This window comes from Daucus carota, chromosome 3, assembly GCF_001625215.2.
Source record: "Daucus carota subsp. sativus chromosome 3, DH1 v3.0, whole genome shotgun sequence".
NCBI classification, from domain to species: domain Eukaryota; kingdom Viridiplantae; phylum Streptophyta; class Magnoliopsida; order Apiales; family Apiaceae; genus Daucus; species Daucus carota.
This window is the reverse complement of record NC_030383.2, coordinates 4,591,126-4,615,407: the sequence shown is the minus strand read 5'-3', so window position 1 is coordinate 4,615,407 and position 24,282 is coordinate 4,591,126. Positions and strand designations below refer to the sequence as shown.

Here is a 24,282-nt window from a genome sequence, read left to right as displayed (position 1 = left end):
TCATTAAAATTGGGTTTTATTTGGTCTTCAGGTGTTACTGTGCAAGTATGCAAGTCTTGCACAGTAACATTGGTTGTGTCCTCTGCTGGAAATGCGTCTGATTTGATTGATCTTGTAGCTTCCAGGACAACATTGGTTGTGTCCTCGACTTCTGTGTTTTCGACGTGCAAAGAGCAATTGAAAAAGCACACGAAGCCGGGGAAGTTAAGTGTTTACTTGTATTATGAACAGAGGACTAAGGACCCAATGGAGCTTGTAAAGTATGATTTGGTACTCACCACATACTCTTTATTGGCTTCTGAACTGGAATCGGGATCACCAGTATTCCAAGTACCTTGGTGGAGGGTGATTTTGGATGAAGCACATCTGATTAAGCACTCCACTCCTACACAAGCCTCTGCTGTACTTAGGTTAAATGCTAGACGGAGGTGGCTGGTCACAGGAACTCCCCTACAGAACACCACAATGGACATGTATTCTTTCATGTCAATTTTTGAAATACAATCCATTTACAGACAAACACTCCTGGAAAAAGACGCTGCTAAAGCCAGTGGACACAAGTAGTGAGGTCACTCGGTTAGAGGTACATATATATTTCACTGTCATCAGCTACACATTTTAACATTCTTTGCCTGTATATTTGAAAGATTTTTCATGTTCTGTGTTAGGCTGTAATGGAAGCCATCTGCTTGAGGAGGACAAAAGAGCAGAACATACTCGGATTGCCTCAAAAAATTATTAAAATATGTTCTGTCGATCTTGCTGCCGAGGAAAGGGAGCTTTATGATCAGATGGAAGTGGAGGCTAAGACTGGCGTTCAGGATTACATCTCCACAGGCACAGTCAGAAACCACTATTTAGCCGTGCTTGGCATAGTTCTTCGACTCCACCAGACATGTACTCATCTGGACCTATGCCCTAAAGATCACATTGCAACTCTCCCGTGCGGCAATAAAGAAGGTATTTTACAGAACTATCTTTTATTCACATTTATGGACTACATAGTTTTGTAAAGCTCTAAGACCCGGTATATTTTGCCTTGTAGGCATGATCTCTGAGATAGTTTTATCATGCACATATCCTCTTCCTGGGGCCCTGGTGGAATCCAGCAGTTGATGGACAAGCAATGGACAGAGTACTTCGGATAGGACAAAAGAAAGAGGTGACAATTGTAAGAATCATAGCCGGAAAAAGCATCGAGGAGCGGATACTGGAGGTCCGAGATGGGAAGAAGAGGATGGCATCCAAAGCTTTAGACAGGAAGCCTGGGCATTAATACTTTAGAGCTGTGTAAATAATTCTGTACTGAATTCATTTCCTGTCTTTGCATATGCAATACACGAACTGATGGGATATTGTATTATAGAAATAGAACCAATAAAATTGAAAAGATATCTGTGAAATCTATTTTGTATCTTTAAATATTTTTTATTTAAATGATGTGAGTTATCCATAATTTGTTGCATCCCCTGAGGATAATATCGCTAGTAACCTCTTAGCAAATTGTCTATTTATTGGGGCGAAATAAATCCTTAAAAAAGTGATAGTATTATGCAACAAAGCAATCAATATTAATTATTTTTGCAGGATATTGGTGTTCTAAAATTGTCATCTCCATCTGTCAATTGTTCTACCAACATTATCTATATTTGATGAAACTAAATTAAAGTTCACAGTCCCGTCTTTTTAATGTCAAAGATCAAAGAGTATTAAGAAACAAAGGGTTAAGATTGTATTTTTATAACTATGCTCTACAGTTGCAAAGATTTTTATAAGAAATGAGTAAAGTATATATAAATCTTTGTTATTCATGTGTTAAGTGGGTAAAAACATCCCGCGGGATTGATGTATGAGTGGTTTTAATGGGATCAGACCTCAGGCCTCCTGAGGGCAACTTGGTTCTTCTCTCCATTAATTTCGAATATCGAAATCTAATGATCAAATAAGTTTAGAGACCGTTTGGAAACATGCATTTCATTTTGAATGATGGATTTCAAATAAAAAGATTTTATTTGTCATTTCAAATTCTAAATCTGATATTTGAATGTCTGGATTTTAAATAAAATCCAAATCTGAATTCCCAAAGAGGTTATTTGATCAAATCCAGAATTTAAAATGAAATCATGGTTCCCAAATAGGCTATTATTTAAATTGGCTTCAGATTAAATAATATGAGAAATTATTTAAATCACTTATCTATTTATCATGATATTAGTGTTACAAAGGGTGATCAAAGGTATTTTTGGGTAAATTATAAATTTTGCCTGTTAAAAAATAATGCTTGTGTTTTCATTTATATGTTCCTTATTCATAAATAAATGCTCACATAATCCTTTCAACCCATGATCTCCTTTTCCAATGCCTTTTATATCAGCAATTTTTTCGTGTAACTCCTTTATGAGTTCTACAGCTGATATATGTCGTCCAATAATGTTTTTACTATAAATGGTTGATTAAATTGAAGGAGAGAGATTAAAGTTCATCAGTTTAGGTGTATAAACTTCTAAATTCTCGTTTTTTCCTCTCAAATCCATTTGGTTGTTCATCTTTCTTTTCTTTTCTTTATTTGAATTCATCTTTCTTATTTTGTGACAGTATATATAATAATGAATCACCTTTGCCTACTATATTATTCTTTGTTCTTTCTTTTTCTTGTTCCTAGCTATTCATGTATATACACCTATGGTGTTTTATGCAATTATTTTCAGCAACCTGAAGATGAGTTACTCAAATTCCTCCCCAGGGCATCATCAATGATATTGCAAAATCGAGTTTCGGATGCATTCTAACCTTTTAAATTAAAATTCTATATATTTGCTATATGGACTTCCATATATCATGTTCTCTCTCTCTCTATATAAAAATAATAATTTAAGAAATTTTAATTTGAATGCTAAGAAATTCATACAATTTAGAAAGGCCATGACAGGTAATTAAAATGGCAGCGTAATGAGTAACCAGAGTTCAAGATATGAAAGAATTTATGTCAATTTCATGTGCAAGCATCTGTCTAGAGTTGAAGTAACTCTACAATTTTCACTCTTTTCTTTTGTACTATTTTGCTATTTTGAATTATATGTGCAATGCCTCCAATTATATGCCTGTAACAACCAAAGCTTATGTAAGAAATATCAATCTATTAATTCTAAACTTGTATCTTATTGCTTACTTGCTGAAATAGGGGCACAAATAATTGCAAGCGGTACATGTTCCGCAATTTTCTAAAAACATTAAAAAGTATTTATTGTATTTATTGTGTAGGGTTCATAAAAGTGGGACTTTCTCATCATGCTTATCCCAAAATTCCTGGATGCTCTTGTTGGCAATTAACACACGTATTCCACGTGTGTTGCTTGCTTTCTTCATGATACGTACGCACATCACATATTCACATATCAGACATTGACATGTAGTCACATTGACTTGCTCTAATGTTGTGGGCATTGTTGGATTTCTCTCGACATATTTGCGTGATTTATCGATCGCGTTTGATATTCTTCTCATTTTCTAGAAAATGGTCTCATTATTGTTAGGCCATTTCCCTTCTTCACTGGATTGTGTACACGTCGGGCAGGAATAACAATTCATGGAAATAAAACCTTTGGAATACAGATATTATATTTGAGAATATTAGACTTGCGAGAAGAGCAGACTGCAACACATGTTGCCTGTGGTCAATAAAAATATCATCGAGGAACTGGCTAGACGGCGGTTGCGGAATGGTATTGTGAAGTCAGTTTTATATACCATCTTCATGATGTATATCACGGATGTTGGTTCGTCGAAGAATTTGGCAAGGTTTCACAGGATTTCTAAATGGTTTTGACGTGACAACCGTATTCTTGTGGGTGGGGTGTCTTAATTCGTGTCAACATAGTCTACAATGCAAATCATCGAGAGTTCCTGGCAAATTAGTTTTGATTTTGAGTGTGTATTTTGAAACGTCCCTGTCAGTATTACATGGGGGTGGGAAAGGAAAGAAATACAGTTAGTGTATTGGCGGTGATTGCTTTGGCAGCGTAGATAAAGGAGAACCGATAAGGATAGAGGATTACACAAGAAGGAATCAAGTTAATTCAAGAAAGTGTGCAATGACAGTGTTTATCCATTTTGATATTTCTGTTTCAAATCATTGTCACCCATCATCGACAAACAGAATTTAGGTAAGTCCCATGTGAAGAAGGCCATGGGCTAAGGTATTATATTAATATTATAACACACACTATTTTATTTATTGTGCACTAAGCTGGGGGTCTTCACGGAAACAGTCTCTCTACTTTAAGGGTAGGGGAAGGACTGCGTACATTTTACCTTCCTCAGACCCTGCTCTAAGCGGGAATACGGAGTACGTATGGTATGGTATGGTATTTACTTTCGTGACTATGAGTTACTACTTCATATAGGTTCTTGTTTATTATTATTAGGAATGTATATGGTTTGTGTCAAATGATGTTCAGGATAACTTGATTTAGGTACAAGTTGTGCATGTGGCCTTTTAATAATGAAATTGGATGAAACTCAAGCTTAAAGAACTTGAGTGGAACTTGGAAAGATTTTTTTGTTTAAAGGATTGAGGAATTTTTATCAAGGTTTGTTAGAAATCCTTCTTTATGATTGTCAATTTTTCTCTCGTCTCCTAAGCCTAAGATATATCTAAGTTCGCTTAGTAAATCCAACTGCAATGCATAATTCAATGACAATTCACAGAGCAATTTACGTTAGGTTTAGTTGTGATAGTGGTTTATAATTTTGGTAGTTCATATACTATTCAGAAGGACATATTATTTTCTAATACACAATACATAGGATTTAAAAATCACATTCTATATCCATATATTTCGGAAAGCAGTGTTAACTTTATAGTTTTCAACATTAGTTTTAAATTTCTCATGCTAGTACAAATTGCCAATAAAGTTTTGCCGGAATTTTCAGAATAACCTAAATAGTTTTCTCCTCCTAGATTCTAACCTACTTTTTTTTAACTATATTTGAAAATAGGATCACTTTTGATATAATATTAATTTAAAGTGTAAGCTAAACTTTAGATTACATCACAATTATTTTATTACCTTATTAATAGTAGAGTTGATTTGGTGGAAATCTAGGTCGTGTCATATATCATTTGTCATATAGAAAGATCCTTGAGATGTTGATTTCAGTAGTGTCCAAAGTATCGTGACTTGATTATATTTTTCTCACATGTATTCCTACTACAAAATCTTGTATTATTGTTATATATATACTTACTCTTTCCTTGAAGATTATGTTAGCACTTACATGGCAGATATTTATAGTTTTTTGAGTTGGTTGTTTTATCTTTTGTAGTTGTTCAATAATTTCACACACATGATTATTAGTGACTGTCATATAAGTTATAAGAAACTTCTCCGAGTTCCTTTAGAAGATATGTTTATGTTATTATTAAGATGTCTAATAAAATTTATGAGATAGACTTGGTTTGATACTGTGCATGCCGAGTCCATTTGTTGTGTTAATCATTCTCTTACTAATGAATTTCAAATTAAGTGGAATATGCATGTTCCTTCGATTTAGTAATTTTTGCATTTTAATTTTTTTTCCCAATCATATTAAGAAGAGAATCTACAATCAATTTTTGTATAATCTAATTTTTGTGTCATAGGTGTGCAATCATAATATTATTCTTTGTTCTCTGAGAAAAAACCTAAAAAAAAGCCTAAGACAAAAATGACCAGTTGAGAAAACAAAATTATTTTAATTAACTTAATTTTCTCAACAAACATAGCACATTTTGTAATATTCTTTAACAGAGTCCAAAATCATGAAATATTAATGAGAAATTCAAGATAAATTTATCAAGAAATTAGAAACATGGAGAAAATATGAGATGGAGAAAATATTAATCTACGCTGATTGAATATCTGACTATTTCATTATTCACCCCATTAATCCCCGATCAATTCAATTAATCTCCGATTAATCCTTGTTCCGTAACTTCACCGATTAAATCCATTTCCCGCTTTTTACAATAATGGATTTTAAAAAAGGGTCTTGTTCCCTAACAGAGGGCTTATTTAACACACTATACGGGGACCATTGTATCTATATTTTAAGGGTTCACATTTAATATTATTTTTAATGGATTTGCTATTAATATCCACAGACCGGAAAAGTTTCATTCTGCGAATATTATCCACAGAAAGGCAAATTCCCGTTCGGCGGATATTTATAGCGAATCCATTATAAAATAAGATTGAATATAAACCCTTAAAATATAGAGCTAACGGCCTCGTACAGTGTGTTAGATAGCCCTCCCTGACACACGGTTGTGAGGGTAGATGACCCTTAAATAATCTCAATTGAATACCATCATATTTTTTAGCTTAAATTAAAATTCACATTGAATACCACCAGATTTTATAGTATGATTTAAAATCTTAACTGAATATTCCAAGAATTTGATACATTTGATAAAATCCGAATACAGTATCACTGAATTTAATAAATGAAAAAAAATCTGTTAAAATCTCAATTAATACCCCAGCATAGCTTTGGCTTTTAGCAATCATTCACCTTGGTTTCACCGCCTCTTGATATCTATATATTCATATCCTCTGATCTACATATTTCTCCATCTACTGATAGAAAGAATGAACTCCCAGTTTTCAATTCAAATCTGTTTTACATATGTGGGTACTGTATAGATGTTATACAGATCTACATAAATATTTAAAGTCATCACATCACCAGCACGGTCCTTTTCAAAGGAAGTATCGATGCAATTGCTATGGTGGAGATCCATCCAAAAAGTAGATCGGATGATTGAAATTGTTGTTTCCGGGTATGTGTGGTGATTTGATATAATTGAATCGATTTACATTTGTATGTTAAAATCATTTGTTTGATAAAATCTTGTTTTTAATCTTTTAGGTATTTTATCATCGAGGTTGTTCTTGGTACATTAGTAAAATTGGGTTTGGCGAGGTCTTCATCGGTTACGGCACAAGTATGCAAGTCTTCCTGTAAGTAGCACTATTTTTGCTTTTTATTATTCTTTGCCCAACATTTTTCACTATTTGGGATTTTATGAGTATGTGGATTGCTTCACAATCCAGATGTTAAGAGATGGTATAAAATCATTTTGTAAATCATGGTATGATATTAATTATTATTGATATGTTATGTTTTCGGTATGCCTTAATTTCGTTTCTACATGTTCAAAAATCGAGATCTAAAGGGCGTCCATATAACTCGATTTATATGCTTATGTGTTATATTGACTAAATTATGTCAAAGTTTAAAAAGTTTTGAGATGAAATCTTTGTATACCCTTCAGAGATGTCATAATGAACACGTACTTACAAGCATAATTGAATGCAAGCAGAGTTCTATAACAACCCAGAGTTGGTGGTCGAAGAAGATGGTTGCAATACTAGACGACGGTGAAGAATTTGACTGTCCGATCTGCATTCGTCGCCAACAAACATTGTGATCACACGATGTGCTCACATATGATGCCAGTCCTACATCCTGAAGACCCTGAGACGTGGCAGACGCTGCTGCCCTCTTTGCCGGCATGATCTGTCGGAGTCTGATATTTTCTCAGCTCCAACAGAAAAAAGTAATGCCGAAATCATCCAAGATAACTGCTCTCCTGAAACTTCTATCAGAAGCACGGGATCAGGACCCCACAGCAAAGTCTGTTGTCTTCTCACAGTTCAGGAAGATGCTCATGTTACTTGAAGAGCCTCTGAAGACTGCTGGCTTCAATGTATTGCGTTTGGATGGATCAATGAACGCAACAAAGAGGGCTCAAGTCATCAAAGATTTTGGTGTGCCAGCTCCTCACGGTCCCACGGTTTTGCTTGCCAGTCTAAGGGCATCATGTACGGGAGTTGATCTCGCGGCTGCTAATAGGGTGTACCTCCTGGAGCCATGGTGGAATCCAGAAGTTGATGAACAAGCAATAAACAGAGTACACCAGATAGGGCAAACGAAAGAGGTGACTGTTGTACGAATCGTTGCCCGAAACAGCATCGAGGAGCGGATGTTGGCTCTCCAGGATCAGTAGAGGATGGCATCCAAAGCTTTAGACAGGAAGGCTAGGCCTAGGCATTATTACTTAGTTGTGTTAATAATTCTGTACTGAATTCATCTCCTGTCTTTGCATATATGCAATACACGAACTGTTGGAATATTGTTATATAGAACCAATAAAATGAAAAAGATATTTGTGCGTTATCTTTAAATTTTTTTATTTAAATGATGTGAGTCATCCTTCATACGTTGTATCCAATGAGAACAGTTTCGTTAATAATTTCTTAGCAAATTGTTTATCAATTGGGGTGAAATAAATCCTTAAACAAAGTGATAGTATCATGCCTCAAGACAATATGGTTTAGTTATATTGGCTATTTGCTTGATATTGGTATTTTAACAATTCCATCTTCATCTGTCAATTGTTCTACCAACACAAACTAAGTTTTTATTATCTATATTTGATGAAAATTAAACCAAGTTAAAGTTCACAGCCCCGTCCTTTAGTGTCAAAGTTCAAAGAGTACGAAGAAACTTGGGTTGAAACTGGGATTATATCCGCTTTTTCCCAGATACGGTAACGGATTTTTCGGACGGATATCGGATCTTTCGAAATTTTCTGACAGCCCTAAGTTAAACACCATTTAAACTTAATATATGAAATCTAAAATCCAAATTCATCCACATTATTACTATGAAATATTATAGAATCCAGAACAGAATCCAGAATAGAATCATATATATAATTTTTTGCACGAATAATTTTACATAGAATCATGGTATTTTGAACCCAAATTTATTGTTAAACATGATGGATTCTATTATTATTCATAATAAAAAGTTAATCAACTTAAAATTTGAAAAAAAAAATTAAATTTTAGATGGGAATCTATATTTGATTCTAAAGTGTTTGTGTTCTTCTTTTAAGAGTGTTCTTTTTTGAGCAATGCCCTATGTAATCTTAATTTTAATCTTTGTGATATATGAGGTCGGCCTGATGAATTAATATTCTAAATATAAAAAATCACATAAAATAAGAAAAGGATAACATAACGAAAGTGGGTGGTGATATGTACGTGATATCATGACTGATGTATGATTTCTCGCAATTTTATTTAATTTTTATTTATTTGAACGATTTTGTTTAGTTACTCAACTCTATGATCTAATTTATTTTCCTTAACATGCTATGAGGTGAGCCTTATGAATTAATCTTCTACATTGCCTGTTTGGTCGAGAGAAGCAGAAGATGCTTCCGGCTTCTGTTTCTCTTGAGCCGTTTGTGTAAAGAAGTAAAAGCATTTTTAAGAATATGAGAATGCTAACTTCTCTCTCACAGCTTCTGTTTCTTTTCCTAATATTTTATTAATTTATTTACTTCTCACTTCTACTCCACTTCTTTACTATAAGCCTACTCCACTTCTTTACTATAAGCGAGAAGTCACTTTTTTTAAGTTAACCCAAACGGCAGTAATTTCGTAATTTATTTTATACTTTTAAATAAAATTTAATTTATATGTTTATAAAAGAAAAAAAAATTAGAAAGTAAAATTAAGAAATTGTATATTATATACAATTTAAAATGTATGTCGGGTAGTTAAAAATGATAAAGAAATGAAAATGTGTGTCAAATAATAAAAAATCATATAAAAAAAATGAGAGCAAGTGAGAGTAACAATTAACTTTAAATAACAAAAAATAAAAATAAGGAAAGTGACAAGAAAAAAACAAACAAACTAAACCAAATTTCCTACAAATCACATGCATACTACAAATCTTAGTATAAAGTCTTATTTATGTGGACTAAAATCTCACTTATGCAAATATAAAGGAATCACTAAATTAAATATTTATGGTTCAAAATTGCTCAGTTGTGAATCGTCCTGTACTGCAACTGTATGATGACTATTATAAATAAACCGTGATTGAAGGTCATGAAATTTGATTACAATAGCACGTGAATATTCTCCAAGTAAGGTGCATTGGTCTTCCTGTGCTTGTAAAATTCTTTCATGTCATGGGATTATTAATCTTGGCCTAGTAACTTATTTAAATTTATTAATAATAATACTTAAACCTTTCACGATATTGCTTTTAAAAAATAATTAATTTTTTCTTATCAGTAAAATTATAATGTTTAAACTTTTATTTCGAGACAAAAGTTTTAAAATTAAAATATAAAATATATTTATAAAAAATTAAAATATATATTAAATAATAAGAAAATTATAAGAAAAGTTTCAAAAAAAAGAGAGAAAATTATAAGAAAATGTAAGAAACGAAAAGAGTAGACCGAGAGTGTCCAAAATAGTCGCGTGGAAGGGTGCACGTGTTAAACTTTTTGCATGGTTTTGTAAGTACTCCCAACTCCCAAGTCCTAACAAAGGTATTTGTTCCTTCTCCTCGTACGTTACTCATGCTAATATTGCCAAAAAGTGGGCCCCATTATCATGCAAAGCCAAGCAGTGTCTTTTACAAGTATCTATCTCAATTCACATTTCTATTTTGGGTCCTGGTCCACAATCATCGATGGTTGTGGACAGATTAATTGGCCCACAGTTTTCTGACCGTTGGATGCATATCCAGCGGGCAGGATTATAACAAAATTTTAACACGTCTAGCGGTTTTTAACCGCTAGACGGGAAAAATGTGTCTAGCGCGTTTCCCCGTCTAGCGGTTTGATATTCATCCAACGGCCCAGAAACTATATGCTAGTTACCGCGTTCCTGGCACTCGACTGCCAGGACCAGCCCCCTTCTATTTTGCTATGCATTGTTTAACTCCCCCCACAAAAGACCTTGTTTGGTTCTTCTCTTCCCCCTTTCCTCCATTTGTTAACTTTTTTTTTTCTGAAATTAAACTTTTAAGCAGAATTTTTATTTTGAAATAAATTATAAAATTATATTTTATAAGAGTATTAAAATACGTGTCGAGCAATTTAAAAAATTTATAGAAATAAGTTGAATGAAAATAATACCAAATAAAAAGGTCAAACTAGTAATATTGAAAGTTAACCTTATTGAATTTCTTATATAGTCTCAATTTTTGTATTATATTTATATCAATATTTGGCATGGAAATCTGTCAAAAAATATATATTTGGCATGGAAAAAACTATGAAAATAGTTGGATTATGTATAAAATATAACACATCATATTAAAATATTGAATTAGTTGAATTTCAATTTGCGTAATTTTAAATTTTTATAACATACATATTTTTAGCAAATTTCTCAATATATATTTTCAATTATTAAACTAAACAACACATTATCAATATTCAAATATATGTATTAAGATCAGTGTTGTGAAAAGCGCAAATCGGTTCTAAGCGGCAGGAGAACCTTCTAGCGCTTAAGCGGTAAAGCGGACGCTTAAGCGGAATTTTAAGCGGGTCAATAAGCGGATTAATTAAATATAATTAAATATTTAGTTATAATATTAATATATTTAAAAATAATATTATGTTGTGTTAAGAATATGCATTTTTAATATTTTTGATAAAATATTTTTTTTTAATTTTATAATATAATTATAGTTATATTATTAAAAAATTAATATTTCAAACAAAAAATTTAAAAAAAATTAGCAAGTCAACATCATTTTGACCGCTTAATTACCGCTTAATCCGCTTAATTGTCCGCTTAATTGTCAAAAACGCTTAATTTTCCGCTTAATACAAAATCGAAGCGCTTTAGGACCGATTCCGCTTAGGCGGCCGCTTAATCGGCCGCTTAATGCGCTTTTTACAACACTGATTAAGATTAAGTAATATTATCCTTGCATATTAAAAGACTTGTATTTGTTAGGATCAGCGTCAAACAATATTATAATATAGTTAGAAATTGTATTTCATTAGTTTTAATATAATAATAATAAGTTGTGGTGGGTTATATTCCAAGTACATGATAATCTAATAGGGTGTATTCAATTGAGATTTTAAAAGATTTTTTTTCATTTATGAAATACGAGAGTATTCAATACGGATTTTTTAAAATGTATAATTGAATGTTGAGATATTAAATTGAGATTTTAAATCATGTTATAAAATCTGATTGTATTCAATCAAGATTTTAAGACAAGCTTTATTAATCGAGTGATATTCAATTGAGATCTTTTAAAATCTATTAAAGTCTCTGACGGTATTCAAATATTGGATGGATTTTTTTTGGCTTCATAAAATCATGAATTTTATGATCTTTTTCGATGTATATTAAGTTTTCTGAAATCCCATCAAATTCATGAGATTTTGATGGATTGTGCTTAAATCCAAAAAAAACTATATCAACTTTGCGACATTTTATCAAGAATCCGTAGAAAATATAAATCGGACACAATCCACTAAAATCTCATTGAATATAATCAATTGACATAAATAATTTTTAGGAGACAGTTAAAAATTATTGAATATCTCCTAAACTTCCCGAATTTATGAATAAAAAACCATAAATATATAATAGAGATTGAATATTCATTAATTCATGAGACTTAAATTCCTTTTGAATGTTAGGATCTTATATTTTAAATACAACCTGTATACAACTAAAACTTTTATAATCTTCTCAAAAGTACATTTAAATTCTTAAAAGATCCCCCTCCTCCAACCCATTTAAAGCACAAATCCAACAAATAGTATCTAAAATCCTAATGACAATAAATAAAATTTTCCAAAAGCTGTTGGTTACTGGTTGTAACCTTTTTTGTCATAAATACATACCATCTTAAGACCATACCAAACACGGTCTTATTCTCCATTTCACCACCTATATAAACTCCACTCTCCCTTCATCTTCACTCACCAAACCCGCCTTCACATTTCATTCAAAAAAAATCTCCACAGCCACAAAACCTATACACACAGCTTGAAAATGGCACACCAAGGACATCCAGTGAATGTTTACACCTTGCCGGAATTCCCCACCGGCGGTCATGAGGTCGTCACCGGAGTGGACCCCACCAAGCTAAATCATCCCTGGGATGTTTGTATGTTGGGGTTCATAACAGCGGATATTCTGGGAGTGAAAGTTCGCGGTGCGCTCGCCGGGAGAGAAATGGTGACTTTGGTTCGTGATTATAACAGCTTCTGGTCAAACCGGTATGTTATCAAAGTGTTTAATGGGATGAACGTGGAAGTTGGGTATCTTGATGAGAGAGCGTCTGTTGTGTTGGCGCGGTTGATGGATGCTGGCTTGGTTTGGGTTGAAGCGATTATTCCGAATTATTCGATGAAAGCCGATGCTAAATGGAGGCCGGTTCAAATCTATGTGTTTGCTATTCGGGAGAAGGTGGATGAGGTTTATGCTAAGATAATCTGGGGTGGATTGGAGATAATTAGGACTGAAGGGAGTGTGGAGATAGTTGAGATGGCGAGGCAGGATGAGCATGATCAGAGGAGATTGAATGGGATAGCTAGAGTTGTGAGTGATGGTGCGGTGGTGGAAGTGGTGGAGACGCCGAGGGAGGTGGTTAAGACGGAGTTGTTTTTGCATCAGAAGAAGGCGTTGGCTTGGATGGTGAAGACGGAGAGTTGGGCTGGGATGCCACCTTTTTGGGTGGAGCAGTGTGATGGGAGTTTTGTTAATGAGGTTATGAATGTTGGGGTGGCGCATAGGCCGAGGGCTTTGCGTGGGGGGATTTTGGGGGATGATTCGGGGATGGGGAAGACCTTGACTCTTCTTTCTTTGATTGCGTCGGATAAGTGTAGTTATGGTGGTGGTAGTGGTAGTGGTTCGGGAAGTGATGTGGTGGAGGATGGTAAGGAGGAATTTGCTATTTATCAAGGTAAGGAGCCGAAGAGGGCGAGAGGGAGTAGAGTGGTGGATAAAATGAGGAAAAGGCAGAGAGTTGTAGGAGAGCTAAGTAATGATGGAAATGCTTTGATTGATCTTGTGGCTTCCAGGACAACATTGGTTGTGTCCTCGACTTCTGTGTTTTCGACGTGGAAAGAGCAATTGAAAAAGCACACGAAGCCGGGGAAGTTTAGTGTTTACCTGTATTATAAACAGAGGACTAAGGACCCAATGGAGCTTATAAAGTATGATTTGGTACTCACCACATACTCTTTATTGGCTTCGGAACTGGAATCGGGATCACCAGTATTCCAAGTACCTTGGTGGAGGGTGATTTTGGATGAAGCACATCTGATAAAGCACTCCACTCCTACACAAGCCTCTGCTGTACTTAGGTTAAATGCTAGGCGGAGGTGGCTGGTCACAGGAACTCCCCTACAAAACACTACAATGGACATGTATTCTTTCATGTCATTTCTGAAATACAATCCATTTACAGATAAACACTCCTGGAAAAAGACGCTGCTAAAGCCAGTGGACACGAGTAGTGAGGTCACTCGGTTACAGGTACACGTTTTAACATTCTTTGCCTGTATAGTGCATGCACTCGTCTAAAATACCTGCTTAATTATTGATTGTTGCACTACTTATGTCCCCTTGTCCTACAAACTTACACAGATGGTGAGTTGGGGATTACTTGAATTCAGGGACTTGCAGAGAAGTTAATTGTCTGTTCCTGTTTTTGTTTTATGAGCAATGTTACCTGAATAATTTCTTCACAATTCCTAGATATGTACTTTAATCATTTAGCTTGATATGATCTGACATTGTTATGATTTCTTGGATTCGCATGTGTTTTCAAGTAGTAATGGCAACCTCTCCTTTTATTGTGTGCTAGAGTGGTGTTTGTTGGCTATCTAATATAGTACTTTATTATATTTGAAAGAATTTTCATGTTCTGTGTTAGGCTGTAATGGAAGCCATCTGTTTGAGGAGGACGAAAGAGCAGAACATACTCGGATTGCCTCGAAAAATCATGAAAATATGTTCTGTCGATCTTTCTGCCGAGGAAAGGCAGCTTTATGATCAGATGGAAGTGGAGGCTAAGACTGCCGTTCAGGATTACATCTCCTCAGGCACAGTCAGAAGCCACTACATAGCCGTGCTTGGAATAGTTCTCCGACTCCGCCAGACATGTACTCATATGGACCTCTGCCCTAAAGTTCACATCGCAACTCTTCCGTGCAGCAATAAAGAAGGTATTTTGCAGAACTATCTTTTATTCACATTTATGGACTACATAGTTTTATTTATGTACTCTTAAGTTATGTTATTATGATGAACACTTACAAGCACAAGCAAATGCATGCAGAGCTGTCCAACAACCCTGAGCTGCTGAAGAAAATGGCGGCAATACTGGACGGCAGTGAAGAATTGGAGTGTCCGATCTGCCTTTCAGCCCCAAACAACATTGTGATCACACGGTGTGCTCACATATACTGCCAGTCATGCATCCTCAGGACCCTCAAGCGTGACAGACCCCGCTGCCCTCTTTGCCGGCATGATCTCTCGGAGTCTGATATTTTCTCAGCTCCAACAGAACAAAGTAATGCCGAAATGGCCTCTTCCGGAGAATCATCTAGGATAACTGCTCTCCTGAAACTTCTATCAGAAGCACGGGATCAGGACCCCACAGCAAAGTCTGTTGTATTCTCCCAGTTCAGGAAGATGCTGATCTTACTTGAAGAGCCTCTGAAGACTGCTGGCTTCAATGTATTGCGTTTAGATGGATCGATGATCGCAACAAAGAGGGCTCAAGTGATCAAAGATTTTGGTGTGGCAGCTCCTAATGGTCGTCCCACGGTTTTGCTTGCCAGTCTAAGGGCATCAAGTACCGGAGTTGATCTCGCCGCTGCTAATAGGGTGTACCTTCTGGAGCCCTGGTGGAATCCAGAAGTTGATGACCAAGCAATAAACAGAGTACACCTGACAGGGCAAACGAAAGACGTGACTGTTGTACGAATCGTTGCCCGAAACAGCATCGAGGAGCGGATATTGGCTCTCCAGGATCAGAAGAGGATGGCTGGGCCAGCGGTGTACAAACTAAACATCAATGATATCCGGACTCTGCTATCCTTGTGAGTTCACTTACTCCTACATTAGCTGTGTATATGATTGGGTGAAACTATGAAATTAACATGATTTTCAATTTTTAAACTTATGATAACTCTATAAGTGATTGTGTTTAGCTAACTAATTTGCTGTAAATGCCACAGAAATGGATGAATGTGTGCATACCTGAAATCTCAACAAGGAGGTGCAGAGAGTGATGCAGAGGACTGCCAGGAATGTAGCTGGAAAAAATCGACAATACCTGTGGTTCCAAAATCCACATATAGCACATTCCCTTTCTCTCCACAAGCATCACAAGGCTTCTTGTTGCACTGAGCTTAGAGCGCTATGTGCTTGTGACACACATGCATAAAGGTCACACATAGCAAGTATACATGCAGTACTGGCTTGAAGAAGTGAATCAATGGCGGCATGGGGGATATATGTTTGGTATGTTGAGCCTTCGGTTGTTTTGTAACAGGGATGTCTCCCATCAGAGTGGTTCGGGGATGTTGTGATGAATGTTTTGTATCAGTATTATTTACTAGCCGCGCCATGCGCGGCCTAGGTGCAATTGAAATTATATTTACAAATTTTTAAAGTTAAATTTCTTTTTTGATTGTATTAGTTTAAAAGGCGGATGATAACATTAATAAAGTTATCATAACTCAACTGATATCAATGATAACGAAAAAATATCTAACAAAGAAGAATTGATAATAATAATAAAATATATCTTACTTAATTACTTCACAATAGTCTTTTTATAGATTAAAATATGTACAAAGAATAGATACACCTTTATGACTAGTGTGACACAAAATAACAAAATGAAAATATAATATAGCTCAATATTTTTTATAAAATAAGTGTTGGTTGATACTTAGTATAATTCTTGTGTTATTATGGTATTATTCTTTGATTTAAATTTGCTCTCAAGAAATTTGTAAGTATTCAAGACTTGTTCCCTCAAGCAATATAAAAAATCAATAATAAAAAAATTATATGAGAATATTAAGAATACAAGAAAAAATATGTTTTAATTATTTTTTTCTATTAAAATAAATTTCAAGTAAAAATAATTACATATTTTTGTCAAACATTACCGAATAATGTATTCCTAACAAGTTGAACATTCATTTATTTTTTCATTAATTTACTATTATTTTTATATTATAAGTGTATTAATAAATGAGATTACAAGGGTTTTCAGAAAAGTAAATTTTTTATTAAACTAAAAAATAATGAATTTTATTATATAATATTTTATATTTGAAAATAATATTCTAACGAAAACTATTAATTTTGTAAAATTGAACTTAATAATACCTTTTCTTATTATTGATTATACCTTAAACAAAATAAGAGGACAATTTGATAAATATAATTATTTTTATATAGGGATATGAAATAATAAATGAATGATTGGAAAAAAAATGAAATACGTTTTTAATTTTGAAACTATATAATTATAGTGTATGGATGTGTGTGTGTGTATAATTATATTTTTGTGATTGTTTTATATAAATAGATAATATTCAAATTAAATTTAGAAACATGTAATTTTAAATTAAGATTAAAAATATTGAAATATAGTTAATTACTACGATAAAAGTATTTATCTTTAATTTTTGGGAAACATCATAGTAAAAGCTAAATAGTTCGTAGAAGAGAAACAATTAGTGTGTAATTCATGGGCTTATTATTTTTAATTTTAAAACTATTTTCTGTTTTAAAATATTTCAAACTGTCTGGTCATTGTTATTATGATGATGGTAAAAGCAAGATAGTATTTGTAAATTCTAAATATTAAAACTAAAAAAACACACATATATATTAAATTAAGATAGAATGGATGGTCATAACAAAATAAGTATTTAGATATAATAATAATGAGTTGTTATCAACCATAATCATGATAATACATGTATAAGTTATATTTCATTTTATAAATTATAAAATCATAAATTATCTTTCATAAGACATAATTAACAATTTCATTTGTATTTTTTTACTATATTAATGTTTTGTATGAACATTCTTATAATAGAAATGTTTTGTAGCAGTATTAATCTAATAAAATTGTGCATAATATAAACGTACGGGTAACAATATTTTTTTTAATCTTTTAAGCTTGCTAAAAATAAAAAAGTATCAAATATTTTATATGATCATCTTGTTTAAAACTCGATAAATTCGGACGATTGTAATTTCATTTTCTTTAGGAGTTTTTAGTTATTTAACATGATTAATTATATCTTTTAAAATGCCTCAGATGTTTGTTTTGGGCTCCTCTCAAAAGTCGTCTAGTAGAGTTTTTTGACTGGTTAGATCCGAGCCATATCTTCATTATATTTTCCATATGGAACTTGGTTGACACCCGCTCAACAAGTTAATCATATACACGATCACTATGAATGTGCTCATATATATTGCAAGTCCTGCAATATCCTAAAGACCCTAAGACGTGGCAAACTCTGCTGCCCTCTTTGCCGGCATGATCTGTCGGAGTTTGATATCTTCTCGGCTCCAAAAGAAAAAAGTGATAATGCCGAATTTGTCTCTTCCAGTAAATCATTAAAGATAACTTCTCTCTTGAAACTTCTTTCAGCAGCACGGGATCAGGACCCAACAGAAAACTCTGTTATATTCTCACAGTTCATCATTCATGATTTTGGTGCTCAGGCTCCTTGAAGGTCCCACAGTTTTTCTTGGCAGTCCAAAGGCATCAGGTACCAGAGTTAATCTTGCTGCTACTAATACGGGTTAAATGGCGTTTTGGTCACTCAACTGACGGGAAACTTTCAATTGGGTCATCCAACTCAAAAAGCTGTCAGTCACATCAGTATACTCTTAAAAATTTTCATTCAGGTCACTGGCCGTTACACTCCGTTAAAAATTTGACGGAAAGCTGACTAAGCGTAGTGACTTGGCTTAAATAAATCCACCGTGGCATGTACAGTCAGCTGAAGTGGCATTTTGGTCACTCAACTGACTACAAACTTGCAATCGGGTCATCAAACTCAAAAAACTTTCATTTAGGTCACTTATCATAATATCCGTTAAAAATTGAAAAAAGAAAGAATTAAAAGCTATCATGCAACACCTTTTTTCTCTCTTAAAATTTCGGAACTTATTAATAAATGAAACAAATACACACACAAAAAAATCAATAGTTTCACCCATAAAAACTTAATTTTTGTTTATCTTTTATCGTTTTATATAACTTAAGGCCATTTTGGAAAAACTTCATACTTATAAATCTATTGTCATTTTATAAATCTTTTGGTCATTGTAGAAAAGTCCATAAAAAATTTAATGAGTTTTTCCAAAATGGCCTCAAGATATATACAACGACAAGTGATAAACAAAGATTAAGTTTTTGTGGGTGAAGCTATTGATTTTATTTGTGTGTATTTGTTTCATTGTTGATAAGTTTCGGAATTTTCAAGAGAGAAAAAAAAAGGTGCTGCATAATAGCTTTTAATTATTATTTTTTCAACTTTTAACGAATATTATGATAAGTGACCTAAATGAAAATTTTTTGAGTTTGATGACCCGATTGCAAGTTTGTAGTCAGTTGAGTGACCAAAATGCCACTTTAGCTGACTATACACGCCACGGTGGATTTATTTAAGCCAAGTCACTACGCTTAGTCAGCTTTCCGTCAAATTTTTAACGGAGTTTAACAGCCAGTGACCTGAATGAAAATTTTTAAGAGTATAATGATGTGACTGACAGCTTTTTGAGTTGGATGACCCAATTGAAAGTTTCCGGTCAGTTGAGTGACCAAAACGCCATTTAACCCCTACTAATACGCTGCACCACCTCGAGTCACGGTGGCTAGGAAGCATGAGTGCGGGTGCGCGGTATGGTGGAATCCAGCTAATGAGGAACAAGCAAATGACAGAGTACATCGGATAGGGCAAATGAATGAGGTGACAATTGTAAGAATATATCGTTGCTCGAAAAAGCATTGAGGAGAGGATACTATGGAGGTCCAGGATGAGAAGAAGAGGATGGCATCCAGAGCTTTAGACCAGAAGCCTGGGCCAGCCGGACCGCAAAATAAACATTGATGATATCAAGACTCTGGTATCCTTGCGAGTTAGACTTAGTCCTACATTTGCACATGGTATTATTACTTTAGTAAATAATTTCGTTTTGAAACAGCATTTCCCGTCTTCGCATATGCACCACACGAAAGTTGGAATTTTGTTTTATAGAATCAATAAAATGGAAAAGATATTTATGAATCTTTTTTATACTTAAATGAGGTGAGAAAATAAAAGCTTGTATGATTAATTTTTCAAAACTACTAAAAATTAAATTGGCTATATATTTTATATGTGATGTACAAGATATTTAGAGTTTTGAGTTTTCTAACAAACAATACCTATTCATATTTATCAAGCTTTTCCTAAGTACCGATATTGATAATTATCATCCTTCATGTTTTGTTGTATCGCGGAAGAATAATTACGCTAATAACTTCTTAGCAAATTGTCTAACAATTGAGTGAAATAAATCTGATAGTATCACACCTCAAAGCAATTAATGTGTTTTAATTATTCTTGCAAGATTTTGGTAATTCCATCTCCATCTGTCAGTACCAACACAAACTAACTTGAACCCAGTCTGTCAAGTTCAAAGAGTATGAAGAAACTAGAGTTAAGATTGTATGCTTATGGTTGTACCGTACAGTTGCATAGATTTTTGATAAGAAATGAGTATAGATTTTTGATAAGAAATGAGTAAAGTATTTACAACTCTTTCTTAGCCATGTGTTAAGTGGGTAAAAGCATCTCCCGCCATTGTTGTAGAAGTTGTTTTAGGTGGCAGTAGACCTTAGGCCTCCTATCTTTAGAGCATCTCCAATCATTTTAGTTGGCTTACTAAAATTAAAAATTATAACCAATGCCCATAAAAAAGAGCACTCCAACTGTAGTAAGCCCTTGTCTATAATTATAGCCATCCCCCTATGAATGACTATATTTGTCGAACCACTACATATCTTTAGTGAATTCCACGTCATCTCACGCAGGTTTTTTTCCTCTTTCCCGCTGATTACAAATTATTTATTACCATATTAAACTAATATATTCTATTTATAATAATCTAAATATTAATAACATACTATTTTTAAATTATAGCCAACCAATATAGCCAATACCATTGAAGCACAATGTATTAGAAGTTCAGCAAATTTTACATAAAATCTTACAGGTCCAATTTAGCCAACAATTATAACCAACGTCATTGGAGATACTCTTACGAATTTAGCAGCAGCGCACCTTGGTTCTTGTCTTCATTAATTTGGAATACCCAAATCTAATGATCAAATAAGTTTAAATTGGCCTCCGATTATATAATATGAGAGATTATTTAATGACTAATTTATTTATCATGATATTAGTATGTATTACGAAGGATGGTCACATGTACTTTTGCATAAATTGAAATTTCTCCTTTGAAAAAATATTGATGGTTGTAGTGTAATATCTTATCAAAACAAGATTTGAATTGAAAATATTGTTTTTCTAAAATTATTCATTATCGCACATAATTTTCCATAAATAGTCATTATATTGAGTAAAGTCACTATTATATATACTAGCTTATAACCCGTGCAATGCACGGGTGATTATAATATTTATTATTTTATCATATGTAGTTTAAATTTAACTAATTTTATTGTAAAAATAAAATTACGATTGAATAAGGTGGTTAAATAAATTTTTATTTAACAGCTGAATCTATACTATACTATAATAAGCCAACATGGGTATAATTTGTATTCCAAGGTTTTAGTTATATTTTTTGGTTTGGTACTCTCCTTTTGGGACTACAAGTCTACAAATGTGGAGTCCATTAGTATTACATTGTTAAACAGTTTCAAATACTAAAAACACTCATAAAAATACATTATCATATAATATTTTATTAAAAAAATTATAATGATGTTATAAATAAAATTATAAATATACAATTTTGAATATCTTTTTTTAACAACAACCTTCATATAACTCTTTTTAACTTTAACGTGTTCTATTTCAAGATAAACACAAACCATTACATAACCGTTTCTAACTCTAATCTTAAAAGTTATTGTTGTCAAAAAGACCAAGATTACAAAATTATGTTGAAATTCGATTGATTAGATTACTGAATCTTTCAAAGGTATTACACGATCGGTTATGTTTGGAAAAGATTTGAATTTTCTGATTTTTTATTTTTAAATCTACGTGTACTAAATTCGGATTAAATGTACTAATATCCTAATATGAAAATATAGTTAGTTGAATAATATAATTTAATTAAAACTCAATCCATTAATACTAAAATATTAATAAAATGATGTTAAAATTTAAATTATAAATAATAAATTACGAACTATATATCCGCCCGTGCTTCGCACGGGTTAAAGGCTAGTAAATTCTTAATAGTTAAGTCCGTCAAATGACTAATTAAAAATTAGGTCGAACATATGTTTTGATGAGAATGTTAAATATATTTGTTTACATGTTATAATTTAAGGAAATTTATAAAACCATATATAAATCAACCAATCAACCTTATAATATTTCGTTAGTAATAATTAATAATATAGTATAGAACATATTATAAGTTAAAGAGACGTATAAACCCAAATATCAATCCATCATACGGACCTAATTTTTAATGTTTTGATTTGATAGATAATAAAAAAATATTATAACATATTATAAATTAATGAGGTCCGTGGGTTGAATAACAACCATCTCACCAAACTCGACTGATCGACCGACCAACTAACCAATTGAACTTCTCATTTTTCGGCTTTCGTCTTTAACAGTATAATAATATGCAGTATAGTATAAATTTATAATATCACTTTTAAAGTGAGACCATTAGAATATTTAAAAATAATGTTAATTGATTTTAGTTGAAAAATATCACCGGTTATTTATTAATAACTATATATAATAATATTATGTTTTTATACATATGTTGCCCGTGTTAATTGTTGAAAATCGATTTTTTTAGTTAGGAAATCTGAAAAAGATAATGTGTTTTAGTTAAAAAGGTAATTACTATGTTGCTCGATGTTATTTTAAAAAGTTGAATTTTTTTAGTTAGAAAATTTAAAAAAATAATATATTTTATTTAGAAAGAATAATTGGTTATACAGATAGGCCCGTATTTCGGCCCAAGTGAATAAGTGGTTACATGCATAGGCCTGTATTTTGGCCAAAGTACCGACCGACCAAACTTTTAATGTTTCGGCTTTAATAGTTTAGCTTATAGCCCGTGCAAGGCACGTGAGCTTTTTAATTATTTATAAACTTTTTAAATATATCTTAAATGGTGTGAAAAAATTTAATTTATAAATAATAAATAAAACTTTCAATAAAATTTGAAATTATGATTTGTTTGTAAGTTAGAACTGTTGTAAATACATAATCACAGTCATTAATGCCTTCAAATAAACTATTGCAATCAAGCCATTCCTTTTCTCGTACGTATCACGCCAAAGTATATTTAAATTATTTCTATCAAATTTTAATATATTTTGAGTAGAATATGTGACACCAACTTCTATTAGATTTTATTTATAAATGTATTCTATTCTAAAATTATTATAACGTGATTATATTTTTCTAAAAATTTATATGATTCTAGATTAAAATTAATAAACATAATTTGTTTTGAATTAAAAAAAGGAATCATAAACATGCAATAAGAAGGTGGAATCTGGTTTGGACTAAGAAAAAGTTTTTGTATTCGGACCTCATATAAATCCGACTTATTAATTTTAAAATATATTATATAAAAATTGTGACGGTGCGATTTATATGATTCTACAAATAAAACAGGTAGTAAAATTTTTATTCTGGATTAAAAATAAATAAATCAAAAACACGTGAAATACAAAATTTGTTTTGAATTCAGAAAAGGAATTATAAACATGCAAGTAGATATCGGTTGCCTTACAGAACTTAACTATGTTCTAATCTAACGGTGCTTATTTGTTCAATATACGATCCAACGGATGATAAGGTTTTGGAACATAGGACCATGCGACCAAATTATCTCCCTTACGCTTATTATATATAAGTATATAATAGTATATATATATATATATATATATATATATATATATGTTTTAATTAATTAAATGTTTGTTATATATAAATATAGAATTAAAACAACAAAACAAAATAATTTTCCAATTATTGAAATCTTCTGTTACATATATAAATGCTGCAAAGAGAGTCTCTGAGCCCAATTCTTTTGAAATTACAGTGCTCCTTATCCCTGTCTATGATGTATGCTCGGTGTTTTCAGCTATATCATCAGGGAATTTCTGTAGTCACGTTGTCTT

The 24,282-nt window shown here is 32.6% G+C and overlaps 2 protein-coding genes and 1 pseudogene across 2 annotated transcripts; all 3 read left to right on the top strand.

Annotated features, from left to right (window-relative positions):
• Positions 1 to 674: 674 nt before the first annotated feature.
• On the top strand, positions 675 to 8,128 carry LOC108212091 (putative SWI/SNF-related matrix-associated actin-dependent regulator of chromatin subfamily A member 3-like 1; annotated as a pseudogene).
• Positions 8,129 to 12,884: 4,756 nt separating this feature from the next.
• Positions 12,885 to 14,531, top strand: LOC135151112 (putative SWI/SNF-related matrix-associated actin-dependent regulator of chromatin subfamily A member 3-like 1). The gene is made up of 2 exons (XM_064088679.1): positions 12,885 to 14,372; positions 14,484 to 14,531. Exons 1-2 carry the CDS (start codon positions 12,885 to 12,887, stop codon positions 14,529 to 14,531), a joined length of 1,536 nt encoding a protein of 511 aa, XP_063944749.1.
• Positions 14,532 to 14,778: 247 nt separating this feature from the next.
• Positions 14,779 to 15,947, top strand: LOC108212090 (putative SWI/SNF-related matrix-associated actin-dependent regulator of chromatin subfamily A member 3-like 1). The gene is made up of 2 exons (XM_017383822.2): positions 14,779 to 15,064; positions 15,178 to 15,947. Exons 1-2 carry the CDS (start codon positions 14,779 to 14,781, stop codon positions 15,945 to 15,947), a joined length of 1,056 nt encoding a protein of 351 aa, XP_017239311.2.
• Positions 15,948 to 24,282: the final 8,335 nt, after the last annotated feature.

Coding starts and splice junctions, on each gene's coding strand:
- LOC108212090 (XM_017383822.2), top strand. CDS start 14,779: ATGGAAGCCATCTGTTTGAGGAGGACGAAAGAGCAGAACATACTCGGA. Junction 15,065..15,177: donor TCCGTGCAGCAATAAAGAAG/GTATTTTGCAGA, acceptor AAATGCATGCAG/AGCTGTCCAACAACCCTGAG.
- LOC135151112 (XM_064088679.1), top strand. CDS start 12,885: ATGGCACACCAAGGACATCCAGTGAATGTTTACACCTTGCCGGAATTC. Junction 14,373..14,483: donor GTGAGGTCACTCGGTTACAG/GTACACGTTTTA, acceptor AAACTTACACAG/ATGGTGAGTTGGGGATTACT.